This window comes from Cydia pomonella, chromosome 1, assembly GCF_033807575.1.
Source record: "Cydia pomonella isolate Wapato2018A chromosome 1, ilCydPomo1, whole genome shotgun sequence".
NCBI classification, from domain to species: Eukaryota; Metazoa; Arthropoda; class Insecta; order Lepidoptera; family Tortricidae; genus Cydia; species Cydia pomonella.
The window spans coordinates 28329463-28348765 of NC_084703.1; the positions used below are offsets into that span (position 1 = coordinate 28329463).

The 19303-nt window shown below is 37.7% G+C and overlaps 1 protein-coding gene across 2 annotated transcripts in view; it reads left to right on the forward strand.

The window, feature by feature from the left end:
• Positions 1-750: 750 nt before the first annotated feature.
• Positions 751-19303, forward strand: part of LOC133527890 (probable phospholipid-transporting ATPase IIB) — a 39213-nt gene continuing 20660 nt past the window's right edge. The window contains exons 1-9 of one of the 2 annotated variants that reach the window (XM_061865086.1): positions 751-1346; positions 1438-1531; positions 3193-3395; positions 3728-3973; positions 9550-9770; positions 9913-10120; positions 17233-17455; positions 18717-18909; positions 19187-19302. In XM_061865086.1, the coding sequence (XP_061721070.1) occupies positions 1294-1346; positions 1438-1531; positions 3193-3395; positions 3728-3973; positions 9550-9770; positions 9913-10120; positions 17233-17455; positions 18717-18909; positions 19187-19302 (1557 nt within the window). In that variant the 5' untranslated portion in view covers positions 751-1293. The remainder of the gene's footprint in view (positions 1347-1437; positions 1532-3192; positions 3396-3727; positions 3974-9549; positions 9771-9912; positions 10121-17232; positions 17456-18716; positions 18910-19186; position 19303) is intronic. The other variant, XM_061865093.1, reaches the window with a different exon arrangement.

The window sequence follows — 19303 nt, forward strand, 5'->3', positions numbered from 1 at the left end:
TAAAATCCCTTTTTTCGTGATTTTCTCGAGTGGCTCGCTTGCCACATATTTCACACTTAGTAAACCGTTTTCTCGGTGGCATTGTAACAAACTCGTTCTTTACTCTGATCACGGTTCACTATTTTCGATATTTTCACTAAATAATAAAGAAATTGCACGAAATATCCGAACAAAACATTGAAGCCTTCATAACAAACAAAACAATTAGGCTGACAGTTGACTTGATGTAAACTTGACAGAATAAATAGCACTGACGTTTTATTTTTCTTCGTTGGCAAAGATTTGCGAAACAAGTTCCATACAAAACTTATTTTGTTCCTAGTTGCGTCAGCCTGATATAGACTGCATTTTTATAAAGGCGTTTTGCGCAATCTCTACCCTGACACGTATTTCCTGCTCCATGTCCTAGTCCTCGTTCAGCCAGCAGCCCAAATACCTATACTTTTCTACCTTCTCTATTGGTGTATTATCTATTCTGAAAACGTGTGGAGTTGTATTAGATTTGCTTACTACCATAAATTTAGTTTGTGGGTTTTTAACCAACTAATAAATTATGTTTTCTGTAATAATTGAGTTATTATATATCATTACCCATTAGCATTTCTATGATGTTAATTTTTAGTGCAGATATCGAAGCTTCAATTAACTATAACTCATAAGGGCCGTCCTTAGATATATATGTCAATGGTTGCAAGTTTGGTTGCAAGCCTACCGCGGCCCAAAGAGCATATAATCACTACGTTTTACCGTGGCCCTACTACCAAGGGCCTATTACACTTGTAAATACGCACGTAAGTGTGATAGAGAGGCAAAACTTATATCGATGTTTGCGATAGGCTCTCAAGGTTGGTGTCCACTGGGTTCGCTGAATTGAATCGAATCGAATCGCATTAATTTGCCTTCTATACATTTACTATGAAATTTTATCTATTGGTGAAGAGCCGCGGCGCGCCGATTCGAATTTACCGAGCGCATCGAGCCGCATTTGCTTCGTGTGTGCCAAATGTGTGCGTTCAACACTCCTAGTGAGTATTATATTCTTTGGTTCAACACAAGACTAATTTCGATCGTCTGACTGACAACTAGAGTGTGGTTGATAAATCGCTGCAGTCTGTAGAGCCCATAACGCATTAGCTGTCACGTCACTGCTGTAGTAGAGGCAGAAATGTCATTAAGTTATACCAAGCGATAAACAAGGCATAACAATAAAATATATCGATGTTAGCATGTGTGATTAAATAATTGTAAAATTATGTTTTAGTAGAAAATACTTTGTCTGGGTATATTGCAAACATGGAAACCACTCCATTACTATCCAGACCTAAGAGGAAATCTTTATGGTCAAGGTAAGAACAGTTTTCACCAATAATGCCTTTGTTTTTATTTTGCATAATTACAAGACCAGCTGTTATACTAGCATTCATTCTTCAATTTCAGATTTAGTTTCCGTAAAAAAGAGTTGACATCTAGAGTAATTTATCTGGGACAACTACCAGATGAAGATTTTCCACCAAATTTCATTTGTAATCAAGTGAGTAACGTAGAAGGCTTTTTCATTTATATGTAAGCTTTATAACTGTCTTTTGAAGAAGAATTTATACTATGGGTATATTGTTAATCAGTTATCATAGTTTTTGTTTGAATTACACTATTATAATATATAGTAATGTAAAAACATTTTATAATAGGTATCCTGTAGCATCCCACAATCCTAGAATCCTAGAAACCCTTATAGTTTCTCCATGTCTGTTTGTCTGCCTATCCATGGCAACATGATTGTTAGTGTTAGAATACTGCAATTTGGCATGAATACATTAATCATGCATTGCGACAAAACAGTAAAATAAAAATGACAAAAAAATTATTTTAGGGTACCTCCCATACCAAATGTGTTTTTTTTTCACATTATACCAATAATGTGAATGAATAAAAATGTCCAATAACCATTTTTTGATAATGTGAATATTTTCGGAAATAATTGCACCATAAGAGCGAATAGTTAATTTGCAACTTGTGTCAATTTAAAACAGTCCCTTTGGTCGTGTTTTGATTTATCACCACTCGTTGCGCATTTCCTATTTTCTGCGCTTGAATCGTAAATAACTATTTTAATACACTTGCTCGTAACCGGTAACTTATTGGACCGCTCATAATCCTAGATATTACAAACGCATGGTTTTTTAAATAATAATACTCATATTACGCACTCCTGCGGTAATGTATCACCGGCAGGGTCGAGGACAAAGAGTAAAGTAAGTATATAGGAATTTGAGGTGCCGGTAGGCAGTATGACAGATTTTGGACTTTTATTGTTTTAACAATTAAAATTTAATTAATATGTAAGATTCAAGTGTGTTGAAAAACACACTTGCGAGTTTGGTCATTCGCACACACACATTGGCTTTCTTATTGCGCGCTCGCTTTCAGCACACTTGTATCACAATGTACTATTTCTCAAACTTGCAATGAAATGTTGACATGACTTACTTCAAATTATGTCCGGAAATACTAGATATCTGGCGTGATGAATGAAGATGTAAACGAATTTCATACAGCCTTACACATCTAGGCATGTAAGGCAACCTTCTTTTGTTTTTAAACGTCAAATTTTGTCACGTCATGGCATTCAACCATAAAAAAACCTATAAGCAAAATTCTGCCATTATGCTTTTTTTTATCACTATTTCAGGGTTTCCTAAAGGGGAACGAAAATTTGTTTGTTTTTGCGCTACGACGCACGGATTATCAGATACAGCCCTATAAAGGTTTTTTTCAGTCATGCAGAAATCTTTATCGGTCTAATCTCCTAAACCGTGCATCGTAGCGCAAAATAAATTTTCGTCCCCCGTTCGATAGGTTCAAAGTATCAGTAAAAAAAAACAGGAAAAAGAAAAATAAATGTAATTGCGTGCGCCGTAGCGCCAAAATAATAAAATTTTTGTTCCCTTGAGTACCCCGCGCACTGAATAACCTATCACATTAGGACATGAAACAATCATCATCATCCTATTTTTATTATTATTGCATTGCAAGTTTGAGAAAAGCACTATACAAATCTCGGCGAGAAACGGGGTTGCCGGCCGCGTATCCCTATTCGACCTCGCTACGCTTGGCCGTCTATATCTACTTGGCCTGCAACCCTTCGTTTCCCGACCTCTATAGTAACGTACTATTTTGTAATGTATTTTTCAGAAATATAATATTTTAACATTCCTTCCACTGGTATTGTATGACCAATTCCGTTTCTTTTTAAATCTTTACTTTTTGGTCATGGCACTAAGTCAATTCATACCGAGTATTCGTATTGGATACCTGTATACATACTGGGGTCCGCTGTGTTTTGTTTTGGCAGTGACACTGTTCAGAGAAGCAGTGGATGACTTCAGGCGATATAGGTAAGTTTTAATGAAATGCCTATGCCATTGGCCAGGCCACACCTAATGCATATGCAACACATTTACGAGAATGTCTCCGGCCTAATCGCGTGTATAAGCGTTTTGTAGCAGCTGATGGAGACATGCTGCATACGCATCTGGTGTATACTAGCCTTAAATTGCGATAATTCGTATACTTTAATAATGTAATGTTCAGGTCTTTAAGGAATACAATATAAGTGACTACTATTGTGTTTAATATAACAATACGAGTCTGTTTGTTTCTAAATAAGTAAATTAATAAAAAATTAGTATCATGTTTCACATGTTTAATTTTTTTTTACTCCTTGTAGAAGGGACAAAGAAGTGAATAGGCAATGCTACGAGCGTGTGGTTCTTGACCAGAACATAATAAATGACTACCGGCCATTTGTGACGGAACGCGTGCCGGCGTCGGCACTGAGAGTTGGCGACATAGTCATGCTGCACAAGGGGCAAAGAGTGCCGGCAGACATGATTCTGCTGAGGACTAACGAGACAATGGGCACTGTATTTATACGAACGGACCAATTGGATGGAGAAATAGATTGGAAATTGAGGTATCTTTTGCACTTTTGCTTGTTTATTTTTGAGTTATATGAAAAAGGTTCATTGAGACACCCTCATTCACCTTGGTTACTTCTGAAGTTTAAATTTTGTACCTTTTTCTTTTATTTATTTTATATTATTATCCAAATTAGTTATACACTACTAAGTTCGACTAACCCGTGGTTAACCGGTTAAACCTGGAGCTACCATGGTACAGTTTGACACTGGCTTAGCGATTTGCGGTTAACTCCGGGTTAGTGGGATGGTACAAATGGCGATAAGGCACTGCTAACTCCAAAACAAAAAAATACAAGGATACGAGAAAACACAAATAATACCAAAATACAATTTAATAATCATCATATAATAATCAGTAAGTCTATATTACAAGTGTTTTGGTATTGTTCTTAATATGGCTTTTTTATGTTTGTGTGAAGGTATCATGCATGGCAACCCCAACATAACGAACAAAAAGGAAAAATATTTTATATGTGTACGGTTGACCGGGGTAATACCCACTATGGAATTATTTCGTCTATTTGAGTTATTTTTAAACAAACTTGATATACAAGAGCTCTCGTCATCTAAATGATAAAATTCTGAAGCTACTTGGAGAATAAACCATAACATGGAGTAAGGGCATTACGACCATTCGAGAAATAAAGAAATAGACGCAATAATCCTATACGTAGTCGCATTTATCTCAGTTGACGTAAATGTTATTATATGTCTATTACCTATATTATACCTTCACTCAAAGCAAGGCGAATTCGATATTGACTACAATAACAGTATTTAAATTATTTTGCGCCTTAGTAGCTCAAACAAGGGTATAATGGTGCTTAAAAACAGTGAGCAAAATCGCATTTTGCTCACTGAGTGAGACATAATGACATTGAAGCGTAGTTTTTTTTAAGTTGTCGATATGGATGTCGATTGATCGTTATAATTCCATATTATATTATGGAAATTTCTTTCCTTCGAGTGTTTTATTGCGGTAATTAAACTTAATTGTTAGAATAGCTTAAGAAAACATGAGTGATATTGTGAAGAAAAAGAATTACATTTTTTCAGGTTGTATTTTTACCTTTCAAATATGTACTCACTGCTGAGGTGAAAAGTCTTGTTTACTGAATGAAATCAAAGTTATTTACATCTCGTGCGCCTTTGAGTACCTTGCTACACTCAAGATTCTAAATTATAGTATGGATATAATAAAAAAGCGTTTTAAATTATCATAGAAATGTTTGCTTGCACGGGATCCAAAATAAGCACTCGGAGAAATATCAAACTTTGCTCTCTTGTTGTACAAATAACTATAATTGTTCTTAACACTTGAGAAATAATATAAGGCAAATCTTGTAATAAAGCTGTTGTTTCATAAATAAGTGTTTAAGTGATTGCTTTGTAATGATATCATTTAGTTAATCACGCCCATTAGTATATCGTTTGTTCAATCATGAGATAGGAGATAAATAATACTCGTAAAAGATATTGCCTACTTAATTATTACATTTTTAGTTTATATTTAACATCTGTATTGTAAAACATGTATGCAAATAATAGTACTTTATGTGACTGCTACATAATATATACATTCCTCTGTTATTAAAATTATATCTCGAAATCACCGATATCAGCGGATCCAGGCGTGGTCCGGCTGCAGATTTTACTCCCCAGCCGGACCCCTTTTAAACGCATATATCTGCCAAACTACAGAGGTACATTCAATTTCCGACGAGGTACATAAGGTACATTATGGGTACATTTCGCCATTAAAAACTGAGCGCAATCAGGCGAGGTAGTTCGGCTGTGGAGGATCACGCCCAAGACCTCCAGTGTCCCAGGCTGGAATTGAACCAGCGTCCTCTGCTATCGCGGCAGGTGCCTGAGCCACTCGGCCACCGGGGTCACGGCAACATTGGTCGATTTTTTCCAAGTATATGAATTTCTTACTGAAGGCTTACGGCGCCCCCTAGCCATCTTTAAGGTAGAACAGTATGGTGCATACCTTCTAACTGGATCAACTCAGGTGATACCGAGCTAGCGCTCACTTTTTCTTAGTATATGACATTTATTTCAGTTTATAATTTATATACTTAGTAGTGTTTCTACTTGAAATAAAAACAAATTAAAATATTATCTGAAAATAATTTAATTTGTTTTAATACTTCTAATAGAACCAAGTGAGTTTCTTAAAAGCACTACACGAGTGTTTTAATGCCTAATTATGTACAGTTATATAAACTATTTTATCTACACACATATTATAAACTTTCTGATACATTCACTAACCCAAATTACAGCCAACGTTGGGGTATTGTTGCTGTCTTGGCGGAACTCGCGGATATGTGGTGGCGTCACCGAAATATTTTTATCGCACATCTTACACGAAACTTTTGATATAGTTACTTTAAAAACAACGAAAGATATTCATTTTATACTTAAAACTAATTAAAAGATAAATAATAAATCAAATAATATGAATTCGTAAAATGGCAGTAAACTTTTTCAACGCATGTCAAGCATTCGTAGTTTTTTTTGAAATTCAGAGACAAACTAGAGTCGTGAGCCTATTTCCGTATCATTCGATACAAACTAACATGCGAGCTATGTCAAAATTGAATGCAATTGACATTTCATATCGAACGAAAAGGCATTTCGACTGATATTAGAATAGAGGTTGAATCGAATTGCTATTTTTTCAGAGATGTTCCAAATTTGAATGTCATAACCAAATCGATTTTGATATAGTTATGAAGCAATTGCAACATTATCACAGATAATAAATTTGTTGTTTCAAAACAGTTTATCGTAATGTTGGCCATTATTTACGGATTTATGATATGTGTGTAGATAAAATAGTTTTACATCATACACATATTTATCATGAATGATTTATTGTCCTCCTCCCTGTTTAATTTTCTGTGCATCCATTTAACAAAGATTATGTCATCTCGTTAGCATGAATCACAAAGAGATAATACATTAGTGTATTACCTATTTCATATAATACATTAGTGTATTACCTATTCCGGTTTGGCCTAGTGGGTAGTGACCCTGCCTACGAAGCTGATGGTCCCGGGTTCAAATCCTGGTAAGGGCATTTATTCGTGTGATGAGCATGAATATTTGTTCCTGAGTAATGGATGTTTTCTATCTATTTAAGTATTTATAAATATATATATTATATATATCGTTGTCTAAGTACCCTCAACACAAGCCTTATTAACAGGGGTCGGACAAAAAGTGCGGATGACGTAAAAATGACGTAATCTTGCACACAGGATGATGTTTGAGTTTGTATTTAAACTTCCGTGTGACATGTAGTAACAAAGTAGTATTAATGAAGTAACAAAATAAACGTAAATAAATCCATGGAATTAATAATACAGGTGGTAGGGTGATGTAGTGAATAAAATAAATTTCACGAAACTTGTTACCATAAGGTATAATTATTTGAAATTAGTTAGAACAAGTCTGTGGGATCCTCAGATAAATAGGTTTAATAGTCAAAAGTGGGAACAGTAGGTAAGATTAGCAGTATACGTGTTTGTCACGTACCTCCAAAAACGGAAAATTGCCACAATATTCGAGTAAAGATGACATGACATTTTAGAGCGTTTTCTTATACATTAGTAAATATAAATTTTAGCTAAATATAATCGTGAAGATACAATAGCTAAACAGTAACGAAGTCAATTTATTGTTCATCTGATTGACAATGTGTCAGTCAAAAACGTACTTACCTACTCATTTCAAGTGGCGATATCGTTTAATAAAGAGGTTGATAAATGATAAGTGATAATTGTTTATGAAAATCAAAAATACTATGTATTTGAAATCATCCTATAAGTGGTTTGACGTCATGCGCACTTTTTGTCCGACCCCTGCTTATTAATGAAGATGAGCTTACTGTGGGACTTAGTAAATTTGTGTAATAATGTCCTATAATATTTATTTATTAATTTATATATTATTGTTAGAGCTTTTATCTGATATTCAACATAATGTTTGTACTTCTAGTATTCGTGATCTTCCTATTTTTTACCATATGGCTGATTATGGGCCTACGCTAGCTGACGCAGACGCCCGCCGCGTGCGCACGCACGTGGGTGCTATTTGTAGGTGAAATCTGCCGCACGCGTTCGCTTCAGTTGCTCATACTATTTTTCGTTAACCCGCTCGTCCGCTCCGTGCACCCGAGCCAGCTAGCGGAGGCCCTAAGGTTGACTAACCTGAAAATCATCATGCTTATAGTTTTTTTGTCAACAACGAGCTATTTTGACGACGAAGCCAATATGTGTCAATGCAGAGTTCTTCTGTTGTATTCCTACTTAATAAAAGCGTTTACGTATTTCGAAACGGGAAGTCATTCAATGAGCAGCCGTTTTAAAACTGATCTGCAAAAATAATTACCGTTAAATAATTTGGACAGCATACAAATATTTTGCTGGCAATAAATAAAAATCGAGCTACAACTCTTGTTCAGAAAATAATTCAAAAACGGTCAACATTATAAACAATATCGATCTGCTTCTGTTATAATTTATCTGCTTAATAAATAGTTGAGCTGCAAAATTATTATTTGGTCAGCAAGATTTAAAAATTGGTTGGTAGTAGAAACATGTCTCTAAGCAGTTTAATTCAGAAGTACGCATGTTAAAGGAACGGTAATCTGATATAATAAGGTGGCTAACGTTTGATTTGAAAAATTAGCCCACGTGACAAGATCTTCACCACCACCAAAATCTCAAGGTTACCAAAATATCAAGGTCATCTAAAACAGAATCTTAGCATCCCACTATCCACGTGGTCTTGTATGTCCTACCCCTACAAAGCAATCGCGAGGCGCGGAGGGAGGGCAGCCCTCGCCCGCTGTGACAAAGTGCGGAACGAGTGAGGCGAGCGGCTGAGGTTGGTCGCCAGCAAGCCGAAGCTGCGGAGCCGAGTGTAGTGATAGTGACCGTGCTTCGTCACGCGAGGGCGGGAAGGCTGCTCTTCCGCAGCGCCGGAGCAACCCAGATCCAACAGCTTCACCCCGCCATAGTTGCGTACCGGCCCCCTTACCCCCAAATAAATTGTTACCCTCGAATACACCCTCTCCAACAAAGAGCTTGTTGCGCCCATTTTGTGAATGAGCAGTAAGTTTTTTGAAGGACAAAATGAACGGGAAGTAATCAAATGATGGCCAATATATTTTTGTTTAAAAAATCAGCTGATTAGCAAAGGGGGTAGGTTAGGTTGGTTAGACATGTGCTAATCAACAGATTTTTCAGGTAACTAACTTTTGCGGATCGGGTAAATTGTATCCGCTTATCCACTGATTGCTTATAAAAAATTGATTAATGGTGGATCGCTTACTGCCGATCAAACAATTAATAATAATAATTCATTTACTATAGCTGCGAACTGGATTAGAAATACTTGCTAACCATAAGTTGCTGACCAAGTATACATTTTGGCTGACCAGATATATATTTTTGTTCATCAAAATAGGGATATTTTGCATATCGATTAAATTACACCCTTTAGAAACTGATCTGCGCATTTTACACTCTTATTTGTAATAACCATTGTTTTTCAGAATACCATTACCGTCTACACAAAAACTCCCGACAGATGCACATCTTCTCGATATAAATGCTCAAATATTTGTCGAAAAACCAGAAAAAGATATACATTCCTTTATTGGAACTTGTACTAGATTGGATGAAGAAGAGAATGATTCTTTGGACATCGAGAACACACTGTGGAGTGGCTGCGTCGTGGCTTCAGGTCAAGCTACCGGATTAATTATTTACACAGGTAAAACGCTCTGCCAGTGTCAAAATTGTCAGTAAAACAGTCGAAGCATGTTTTGTTTATAGTGAGAGCAGACTTGAGTAGAGATGCTTACAATGAACTAAAATCTCAAATCAGCGACTAACTACTTTATGCTTATTAACAGGTAGTCAAACGCGTAGTGTGATGAACAACTCGACACCCCGGTCGAAAGTCGGCCGACTCGAGCTGCAGGTTAACGACCTCACCAAGCTCCTCTTCGCAGCTACACTCCTCACGTCCTTCCTAATGATTGTACTGAAAGGTTTCAATGGACCTTGGTACGGATTTCTCTTTAGATTTGAACTGTTGTTTTCATACATCATTCCAATTAGGTAAGTGATCTATGAGACGTGAGATCGTCCTTATAAATCTCATACACACATATTTTGATAACATATACGCGGAGTGTAATTTGGACTAAGCTCAATGTCGTAGGTATTAAATAAAAAAACATCGTTATATTTACAAATATTTTATTTAAAGTATCTAACAATGTAAAATGCAAGAAAAAGTTGACTTTAATGCGAGATGATTAACGGCAGTTTTGTGATACTATAGGTAACTATATCCATCGCTGTCTAAACTTTATTTCCAATTTTATTTTGCTTAGGAAAACTATTTTAGGAAACTTCATATGCTCGTCATATTTTACATTCTCAGCCGTTGGACCATCGATGTTCTCAAGATAATAGTTACCTTGCCGAGATTTCCATTTTTAGTGACTTAGATTCGTCGCCCATACATCCGATAAACCCATAATGCAAAAACGGCCGATTTTTAGGGTTCCGTAGCCAAATGGCAAAAAACGGAACCCTTATAGATTCGTCATGTCCGTCTGTCTGTCCGATTATGTCACAGCCACTTTTTTCCGAAACTATAAGAGCTATATGTTCAAACTTAGTAAGTGGATGTATTCTATGAATCGCATTAAGATGTTCACACAAAAATAGAAAAAAAACAATAAATTTTGGGGTTCTCCATACTTAGAACTGAAACTCAAAAAATCTTTTTTCATCAAACCCATACGTGTGGGGTATCTATGGATAGGTCTTAAAAAAGCGGCCACGTGCGAGTCGGACTCGCGCATGAAGGGTTCCGTACAATTTAAGACGTATTAAAAAAAATCTACTTACTAGATCTTGTTCAACATTTTACCACTTTGGAAGTGTCTCTCGCGCAAACTATTCAGTTTAGAAAAAAATGATATTAGGAACCTAAATATCATTTTTAAAGACCTATCCATAGATACCCCACACGTATATGTTTGATGAAAAAAAATTTTTTTAAAATTTTATGACGTATTAAAAAAAAAACTACTCACTAGATCTCGTTCAAACCAATTTTCGGTGGGAGTTTGCATGATAATGTATATCATATATTTTTTTTAGATTTTTCATTCTGTTATTTTAGAAGTTACAGGGGGGGGGGGGGACACACTTTTTTTCACTTTGGAAGGTTCTCTCGCGCAAACTATTCAGTTTAGAAAAAAATGATATTAAAAACCTTAATATCATTTTTGAAGACCTATCCATAGATACCCCACACGTATGGGTATGACGAAAAAAAATTTTTTTTTTAATTTCATGACGTATTTAAAAAAAAAACTACTTACTAGATCTCGTTCAAACCAATTTTCGGTGGAAGTTTACATGGCAATGTATATGATATATTTTTCTTAGATTTTTCATTCTGTTATTTTAGAAGTTACGGGGGGGGGGGGGGACACACATTTTACCACTTTGGAAGTGTCTCTCGTGCAAACTATTCATTTTAGAAAAAAATGATATTAGAAACCTCAATATCATTTTTGAAGACCTATCCATAGATACCCCACACGTATGGGTTTGATGAAAAAAGTTTTTTTGAGTTTCAGTTCTAAGTATGGGGAACCCCCAAAATTTATTGTTTTTTTTTCTATTTTTGTGTGAAAATCTTAATGCGGTTCCTAGAATACATCCACTTACTAAGTTTGAACAGTACAGCTCTTATAGTTCTGTAGATAGACGGACATGACGAATCTATAAGGGTTCCGTTTTTTGCCATTTGGCTACGGAACCCTAAAAATGATATTGAGGTTTCTAATATCATTTTTTTCTAAAATGAATAGTTTGCGCGAGAGACACTTCCAAAGTGGTAAAATGTGTGCCCCCCCCCCTGTAACTTCTAAAATAACAGAATGAAAAATCTAAAAAAAATATATGATATACATTACTATGCAAACTTCCACCGAAAATTGGTTTGAACGAGATCTAGTAAGTAGTTTTTTTAATAAGTCATAAAATAAAAATATTTTTTTTTTCATCAAACCCATACGTGTGGGGTATCTACGAATAGGTCTTCAAAAATGATATTGAGGTTTCTAATATAATTTTTTTCTAAACTGAATAGTTTGCGCGAGAGACACTTCCAAGGTGCTAAAATGTGTGTCCAAAGTGGTAAAATGTTGAACAAGATCTAGTAAGTAGATTTTTTTTAATACGTCATAAATGGTACGGATCCCTTCATGCGCGAGTCCGACTCGCACTTGGCCGCTTTTTTGTATCATTCAAATGACGTAGCGTCGCGTCGTAGTGTCGTAGCTTACTTACTCCGTTGGCTCAGCGACCCAAAATAAGACGGCCTCCGAGTTACTTTTTACTTTTCACGGTCCTGTGCGACTTCTCGCCAATTGTTGACTCGAAATTCTCGCAGATCCGCCTCCACTAAGTATGTCGCTCCTGCGGTACCTGGGGCTTCCGATAGGATGTCCTCCTGAATGAATGAGAATGAATGAGAAATCGTTTATTATCTATTAGTGTGTACATCTTTTAGTTCCTGCAGGATTGTGTCAGCTAACTTATGTCTAAAAAGATCTGTGTAAGCCGAAGGTGTCATGTCACATCACAAGTGATAAGTTAAAAGACTCGTAGTATTTGTTTTGTATATGTTACACTTATCGATTTTATTTAATTTTAAGAGGACGAGGAGCTGTCGCGCAGCGAGGCCAACGTCTCATCTCTCCTATTCTATAATTTTTTAGTAATGGGTTAAATTTTCCGTGCGCTAGGTAAGCGTCCCTGGGTGTATCCAGGTCTTCTAATCCCAGCGATGCGATCTTTCTTAGCATTTTGTAGTTCAGGTCGGCAGCTCGGAGGTGCCATGCTTGTAGATCTTACATTTTCCAGAGCATCTCCGTGGGTAGACGTCGGGGGAATTGACCTGCGCTCTTAAGCGCCATTCTATTCTATATTGCCTCTCGATTTTTTGTAGGTTCGAGTTACTGTACCTGGATAGTAACTGTACCACTCCATAGTCCATGATGGGATGGATGCAGGCTTGAATTATGGCTAGTTTCACCTCAAGATCCGATGATGGGTCCCAGGGCACCTCTTACCTGTTTTAGCTTCTTGACTACTTTGTCAGTATGTGGGTTCATTTTGAGGGTCTTATAGAAGATGACTCCCAAATATTTTATTTCGTTTTTATATGTGAATGTCTGGTTTTTTTATTTTAACCGTAGGTTTTTTTGTTTTTTTTTTCGTGAACAAGATGCATTCCGTTTTTTCTACGTTGCATTTAAGGCCCCATCTATTGTAATAGTTCACAATAGCATCGGCTGCCCATTCCGCTCTCATGGTGGCGTGGTCGGGGTTCATTGCTCTATTTAAGATACATAGGTCATCGGCGTACTGGGACAGCTTGAGACCTCGTATTCTGTCGTGAGTATCCCATATGTCGTAAACGAACAAGTTGAATATGATGGGGCCGAGGATTGACCCTTGGGGCACCCCGTGCAGTATCTTCTTCACTTCTCCGTGGATGGTTCGAAATTTCCCTATAAGCGATCTGTCTTCCAGATAATTTTCTATTATTTTTATGATATTGACGGGGACATCGGCATTTTGCAGTTTTTTTATCAGACCTTTGTGGTTAATAGAATCAAACGCTTTGCTTAGGTCTGTGCTTATCATCGATACGCTCTCCCCATGTGCCAGAGCATCCGTTATTATTTTACCAGTGCGTAGAATCTGAATAGCGGTTCCTCTAAATCTGGTAAAGCCATGTTGAAATGGCGGTTGCAACTTGTCGATTGTGCCTTGTAGCCTTGAGAGAATTAGTTTTTCGCATAACTTACCCATTATATTAAGTAATGTGATCGGTCTATAGGAGCTACCTTCTTTATGATTTTTGCCTGGTTTATGCAAGAAGATACATTCACCGACCTTCCATCTTCTTGGGAAGTAGCCCGTGGTCAGGACATAGTTTGCTATAGGTCTAAATGCTTCGAGAAAAACATCTCCTAATTTTAGCGCATCCGCATGGATCTGGTCTGGTCCCGGAGCTTTCCTGTTCTTAGATTTACTTAATTCTAAACGTATTTCTCTTGCAGATGTCCTGTCCAGCGGTTCAAAAGGAGTGAACTTCTCCGAACCCTCGTCAATTGGATTAATATAAGCTTCTTTTACTATTGCCGCATCCACAAGCGCATTTATGATTTCCTCCTCAGATGTGCATCCTTCAATGTTGGGCAGTTTCGTGTTTGGCGCTTTCATACTTTTCTGGATTTTCCACATCTTTGCCCTACTATCCGTGGGATCTTTGAGACCTTTTAACCAACTGTTTTCGGTGAGCTTCGTGAGGGCTTCTTATGTTTGTTTTTTGAGTCGGTTATACTCTGAGCGCGCCATTCGAGATATTTTTGGGTTTTCGTGGTTCCTTTTTGTCCAGGCTCGTATCTGAGCTCGGTTACGTAGGTCAATCAGTTGGTTTATATCGTCTGGGAGGAAGTCTCGTCTGTTATGTTCTTTGAGAGGTGTATGTATGTCTTTTGTTTCTGTAATGGCTTTTTCTAGACTTTCGATATATTTGTCACATGATGCGTTGTCAGTTATTGGAAAGAGATCGGACGTTTTTTCACACAAAGTGGACTTATAAGCGTTTTTCATCTCTACGCTTTCCAATATCCATTTCATATTTCTTGTAAGTTTTACCTCACGGTCAACGTTAAGTTTGATATATAATGTCCAAGGAAGGTGGTCTGAGCCGATTGACGTGATTTGTGTCATTTTGAAGTCATTAACTTGTTGAAGTTCGTGTGTGTCAATAACAGCATCCAGAATATTAGTACCTTGACTTGTTGGACGTGATGGTAGGCCTGTGTTTTAATTTACAGTCTCCTTCACAAGCGTGCCCAGGCCAGCGTCTCTAGAGTGCCCAAGCTGTCTCATTCGTAGGTTTAGGTCTCCTATTATAAGTGCAGGTTCGTCCATGATTATATCTTCGAGTTCCTGTCTAGCAAGATATTGATCTGGTATTGGAAAGTAGACCCCTTTTATTTTTAAGTATTCACCGGAACGATGATTGTAGACTAACTTAATCGCGATTCCCTCGATTATGCCGTCTTCTTCTTCCCATCCCGGTGTGAGCGCTGTTTGAGTCCATCGAAGTCCTCTGGCGATATACATCGCTGTGCCCAGATGCGGCGCTCTACTGTGCGTCAGTTTGTCGTAGTTTTGGACGTCAAACTTAATTTGTCAAAGTTCACTTTGCACTCATTAATGATGATGATGTGAGGCAAGTGTTTGTCCACCAACTTTTTTAGTTCTTTGAACTTGTTTTTAGACCTTGGGCATTGATATGTAAAATTCTAAGTTTTTTGAGTTGTGACTTAACGGCCATTGAAGAAGGCATATATACATTGCGCTAGTTTCATTGAGTCTTCTTGCGTCATGATTAGTCTGCTTGTTGCTACTTTGGGTAAGTTTACTTGTTGAACTGGCTGACTCTGCTGAACTAGTGGAGTTATCTCTGCTGATACAGTCTCCCTTATTGATTCCAGTCTCGGTAGTGGCGCGGTTTCATTGGCCCTATCAGCAAAAGAGATTCCAGGACGTATGTAACTATTAGCAACTCGTTCATTCTTCCTTGCTTCATTTTCTGCCTTTTTTTGCAGTCTCGCTGCATTTTTATCTAATTCATTTTGGAAGACAGGACAACATTATTAGCTCCGTGGTCACTTTCCTGTCGACACGCCCGACATACTGTCATTTCACGCCCTTCAATTGTAATTTGCATTCGAGGAGACAATTGGGGTCCGTGGCATGATTGTTTTGTGTGATCGAATTTATAACACTTTTTGCACTGTACTATTCTATTCGTGTTTCTTCGAAAAGGTGCCGCGTAGATTTTCGGGGCTCCAAAAAATCTTTCAGAAGTTGATTTCATTCTGTCAATTATCTCAGTTGTCGTAAAGGTTTTGCCATTTGCCACCCAACTTAGAAGGGCAGATGAAGAGTTAGAGGTTGCCATCATTGTTCATCTTTATTAGTTTCGATGGCTTAATGTCGATACATCTTTCCATTTCTTTGATCTGTTCTTGTTCTGTTTCTCCATATGTTTCGTTTCTAATTACTATTAGCACGTTGCTCTCTCTATCCGCAGGTGGTTTCGGGCGATGTAGGAAATTTTTCCTTGAAAACTATACAGCACTTCTATTATATTTTGCCGAGATTTGCGTGTTTTTGGATAAAGTCTTAGTTCCTTTCTGTTTTTTGAAAAATTGTACGGAGTGTCGTTAATTTTCGCACATTCTCGCAACTTCTTTAATTTTTCACCCTCGTATAGGTCTTGACCTGACCCGATTGCTCAGAAGGTAAGTTATTCATCTCTAGGTATTTTGTGAGCTGTTCACATACGACTTTTTCGATTATTTTGGAAATTATAGGAAGAATACTGATAGGGTGGAAATCCTTGTAGTCGTCGAATTTTGCAGACTTTGAAATGGGTTTTACCTTGGCAAGCTTCTATTCATTCGGAAAGATACCTGAATGTATTGAAGATTTAATTATGTGTGTAATGAATGGGAGAGTACCATCCAGTGTGAGTCTGATCATTTCAATAGAGATGTCATCATGTCCACATGCACTTGTATGTATTGTGACAGAAGATTAACTACGGAACCCTACATTGAGCGTAGCCCGACATGCTCTTGGCCGGTTTTTTTTTTAATTTAGTCTTAACCACCAGAGCATATTTATTTCTGAATTTTTTTCGAGTGGCAATGTATTTCGTACTTCATGGTCACTTGTGACGCGGCGTCATTAAGTGCGACGTTTTGAGTTAAAACAATGTAGTTATACATTGCTTTGCTTGCTGAATTATTTTATATGGAAAAATTAAAATCGTCCATTTTTTATAAAACCTATGAAAGTGTGTTAATTATAGCCTAAACTAACTACCATTTGCTTAAGTGGTTGTATTAAAAATACACGCTGTATAGATAAATAAAATAAAATAAATAATAAATATTTAGACATTAAATTGTCACTTATATATAATTTTATTTAATTTTTTTTACATTTTACGTATTAATACTTCGTCCAAATTTTATTCCGCATAATATTAATGCTTCTGTTACTGTTTTGAAGGTTTTTTTACTAGCATATCAAGTTATATTTCATTGCAGTTTAAGGGTAAACTTAGATATGGGCAAAGTATTCTACTCCTGGACTATACAGAAAGACAAAAAAATAGAAGGCACGGTTATGCGATCGACGACAATCCCAGAGGAACTGGGTAGGATACAGTATCTCCTCGCTGACAAAACTGGGACGCTGACCAAAAACGAGATGGTATTTCAAAAGCTGCATTTAGGAAATGCTTTGTACGACAACAATCTGTTTTATGAGGTTGGTGCAATATTATTGGCTTTGCATGATTAGTCGATCCTTTGAGCAGAATAAATTACGTCATTACCTATATGCTCCCTGCTTGACGGTCGCTCTCTACTATGTAAAAAGTTAAACTTTTTTATGAACATGATATATGCCTTCTTAGCGAATCGGTATCAGGCTGTGGAGGTGAACAGTGAGCGGCCAGTAGCTGAGCCGATCGGTGGTAGGTCATGTTCCCCAGGGGTCTAACGTGGGCAGCAACCTGTTTGTCCTATTCATGAACGATCTCCGCTATGACTCACCTACGGTTGATTTTGTCATGTATGCCGACGACATTTGCGAAGTAGGGCTCAACTGTGCCAGAACGTCCAATCTGTCATCTGTAGACTTTTAGAGTGGTTCCGGGCAAATGGAATGATCCTTAATCTGGATAAAACAAAGCTGTTATAATTCGATCTTATACAACCTGAGGGAAGCCAGTGCTGTGAAACTGGTCTATCTTGACAGACATTCAGACGTACTCTCAGAGTAAACAAAACAATTGAAGCGATATACTTCAACCGATAATATAGAAAAACAGCCTATGGGGGTAAACGTAGAAAATGTGCCCCTGCCGACGACTAATAATGCGTGTTTTGTTGGTTTTACCTTTGACCGCGGCCTTCAGTGGCAGAGTCAAATTGATAAAATTAAGTTCTGCACATTTCGTCATTTCTCGCCTTGTGCCCAACCTGTCATGCCCAAACATTGTCAAGGCCTACTATGAGTATGTCCATTCGGTTCTATCATACGGACTAGAGCTGTGGGGGCTGGCTGCAGAGAGGGACCTGCCATTTGTAATCCAGAAAAAGATAATTAGGACAATGGCAGGAGTTACCCCCAGATACACCTGCCCGTCAACTTTTCATTCATTTCCGCATTCTAACACTCCCCTCCCTGTTTATACTCGAGGTGGCAAAGTACGTCCGAGTGAACTTGTTATCATTCCCCAAAAAACAGTGGAACAACAAGAGATTCCGGGACAGTCGTTAGCATGACTTGGAACAGCCCACTCATCGCCTTAGGAAAACTGGCAATTCTATACATGTAGTTGGAACTAAAATTTACAATAATATCCCATGTGACATTAAAAATATGAACATTCCATCTTTATGCATATTGACATGTTAATTTTTATCTAATTATATATTATCCTTATCTGAGTGAATAGTATATATAAATGAGAACGTATGACTATTACTGAATAAATGATATGATATACTTATATTTAATCCAGGTGGAAGGGTTGCTGACACAATATCTGACGAACGAGTCGCACTCGGCCCCGGCGTCGCCCATACTTGGGAGCTCGGAGCCTCTGTCGCCGACGCCGCAGCAGGTGTGGCGCGCGGTGCTGGCCCTAGCGCTGTGCCACAACGTCACGCCGGTCTACGAGCTCGACGACCAGAGGGCGGACGAGGCGCAGTCAGGTAACGAATCCCATGTGGCGACGTGTCACTCGGGTCGCGTATGGTGAGAGATGGTGAACCGATACCGCTGAACAAATCCCAATTTACAACGATACAGTTTTATCCGAAAGTTTGGCTTCACTCACTTTAAAAAATAACTTTTGTTATTACCTACTTCACTGACTCCTCGTTTATGATTTTACTAAAATTTTGTTTGTTTCTTGCTTTAGTGATGTGTACTCTTAGAGAAATAAATATGTTTGAAGATAATATATATTTATATATTATTGTTGTTTAGACATGGGAAGCTCCATGATGTCGGAGAGCTGCGGCGGCGCTGTGCCGCAGCAGGAGCTGTGCGATTACCAGGCCTCTAGCCCCGACGAAGTGGCGCTCGTCAAGTGGACCGACCGGG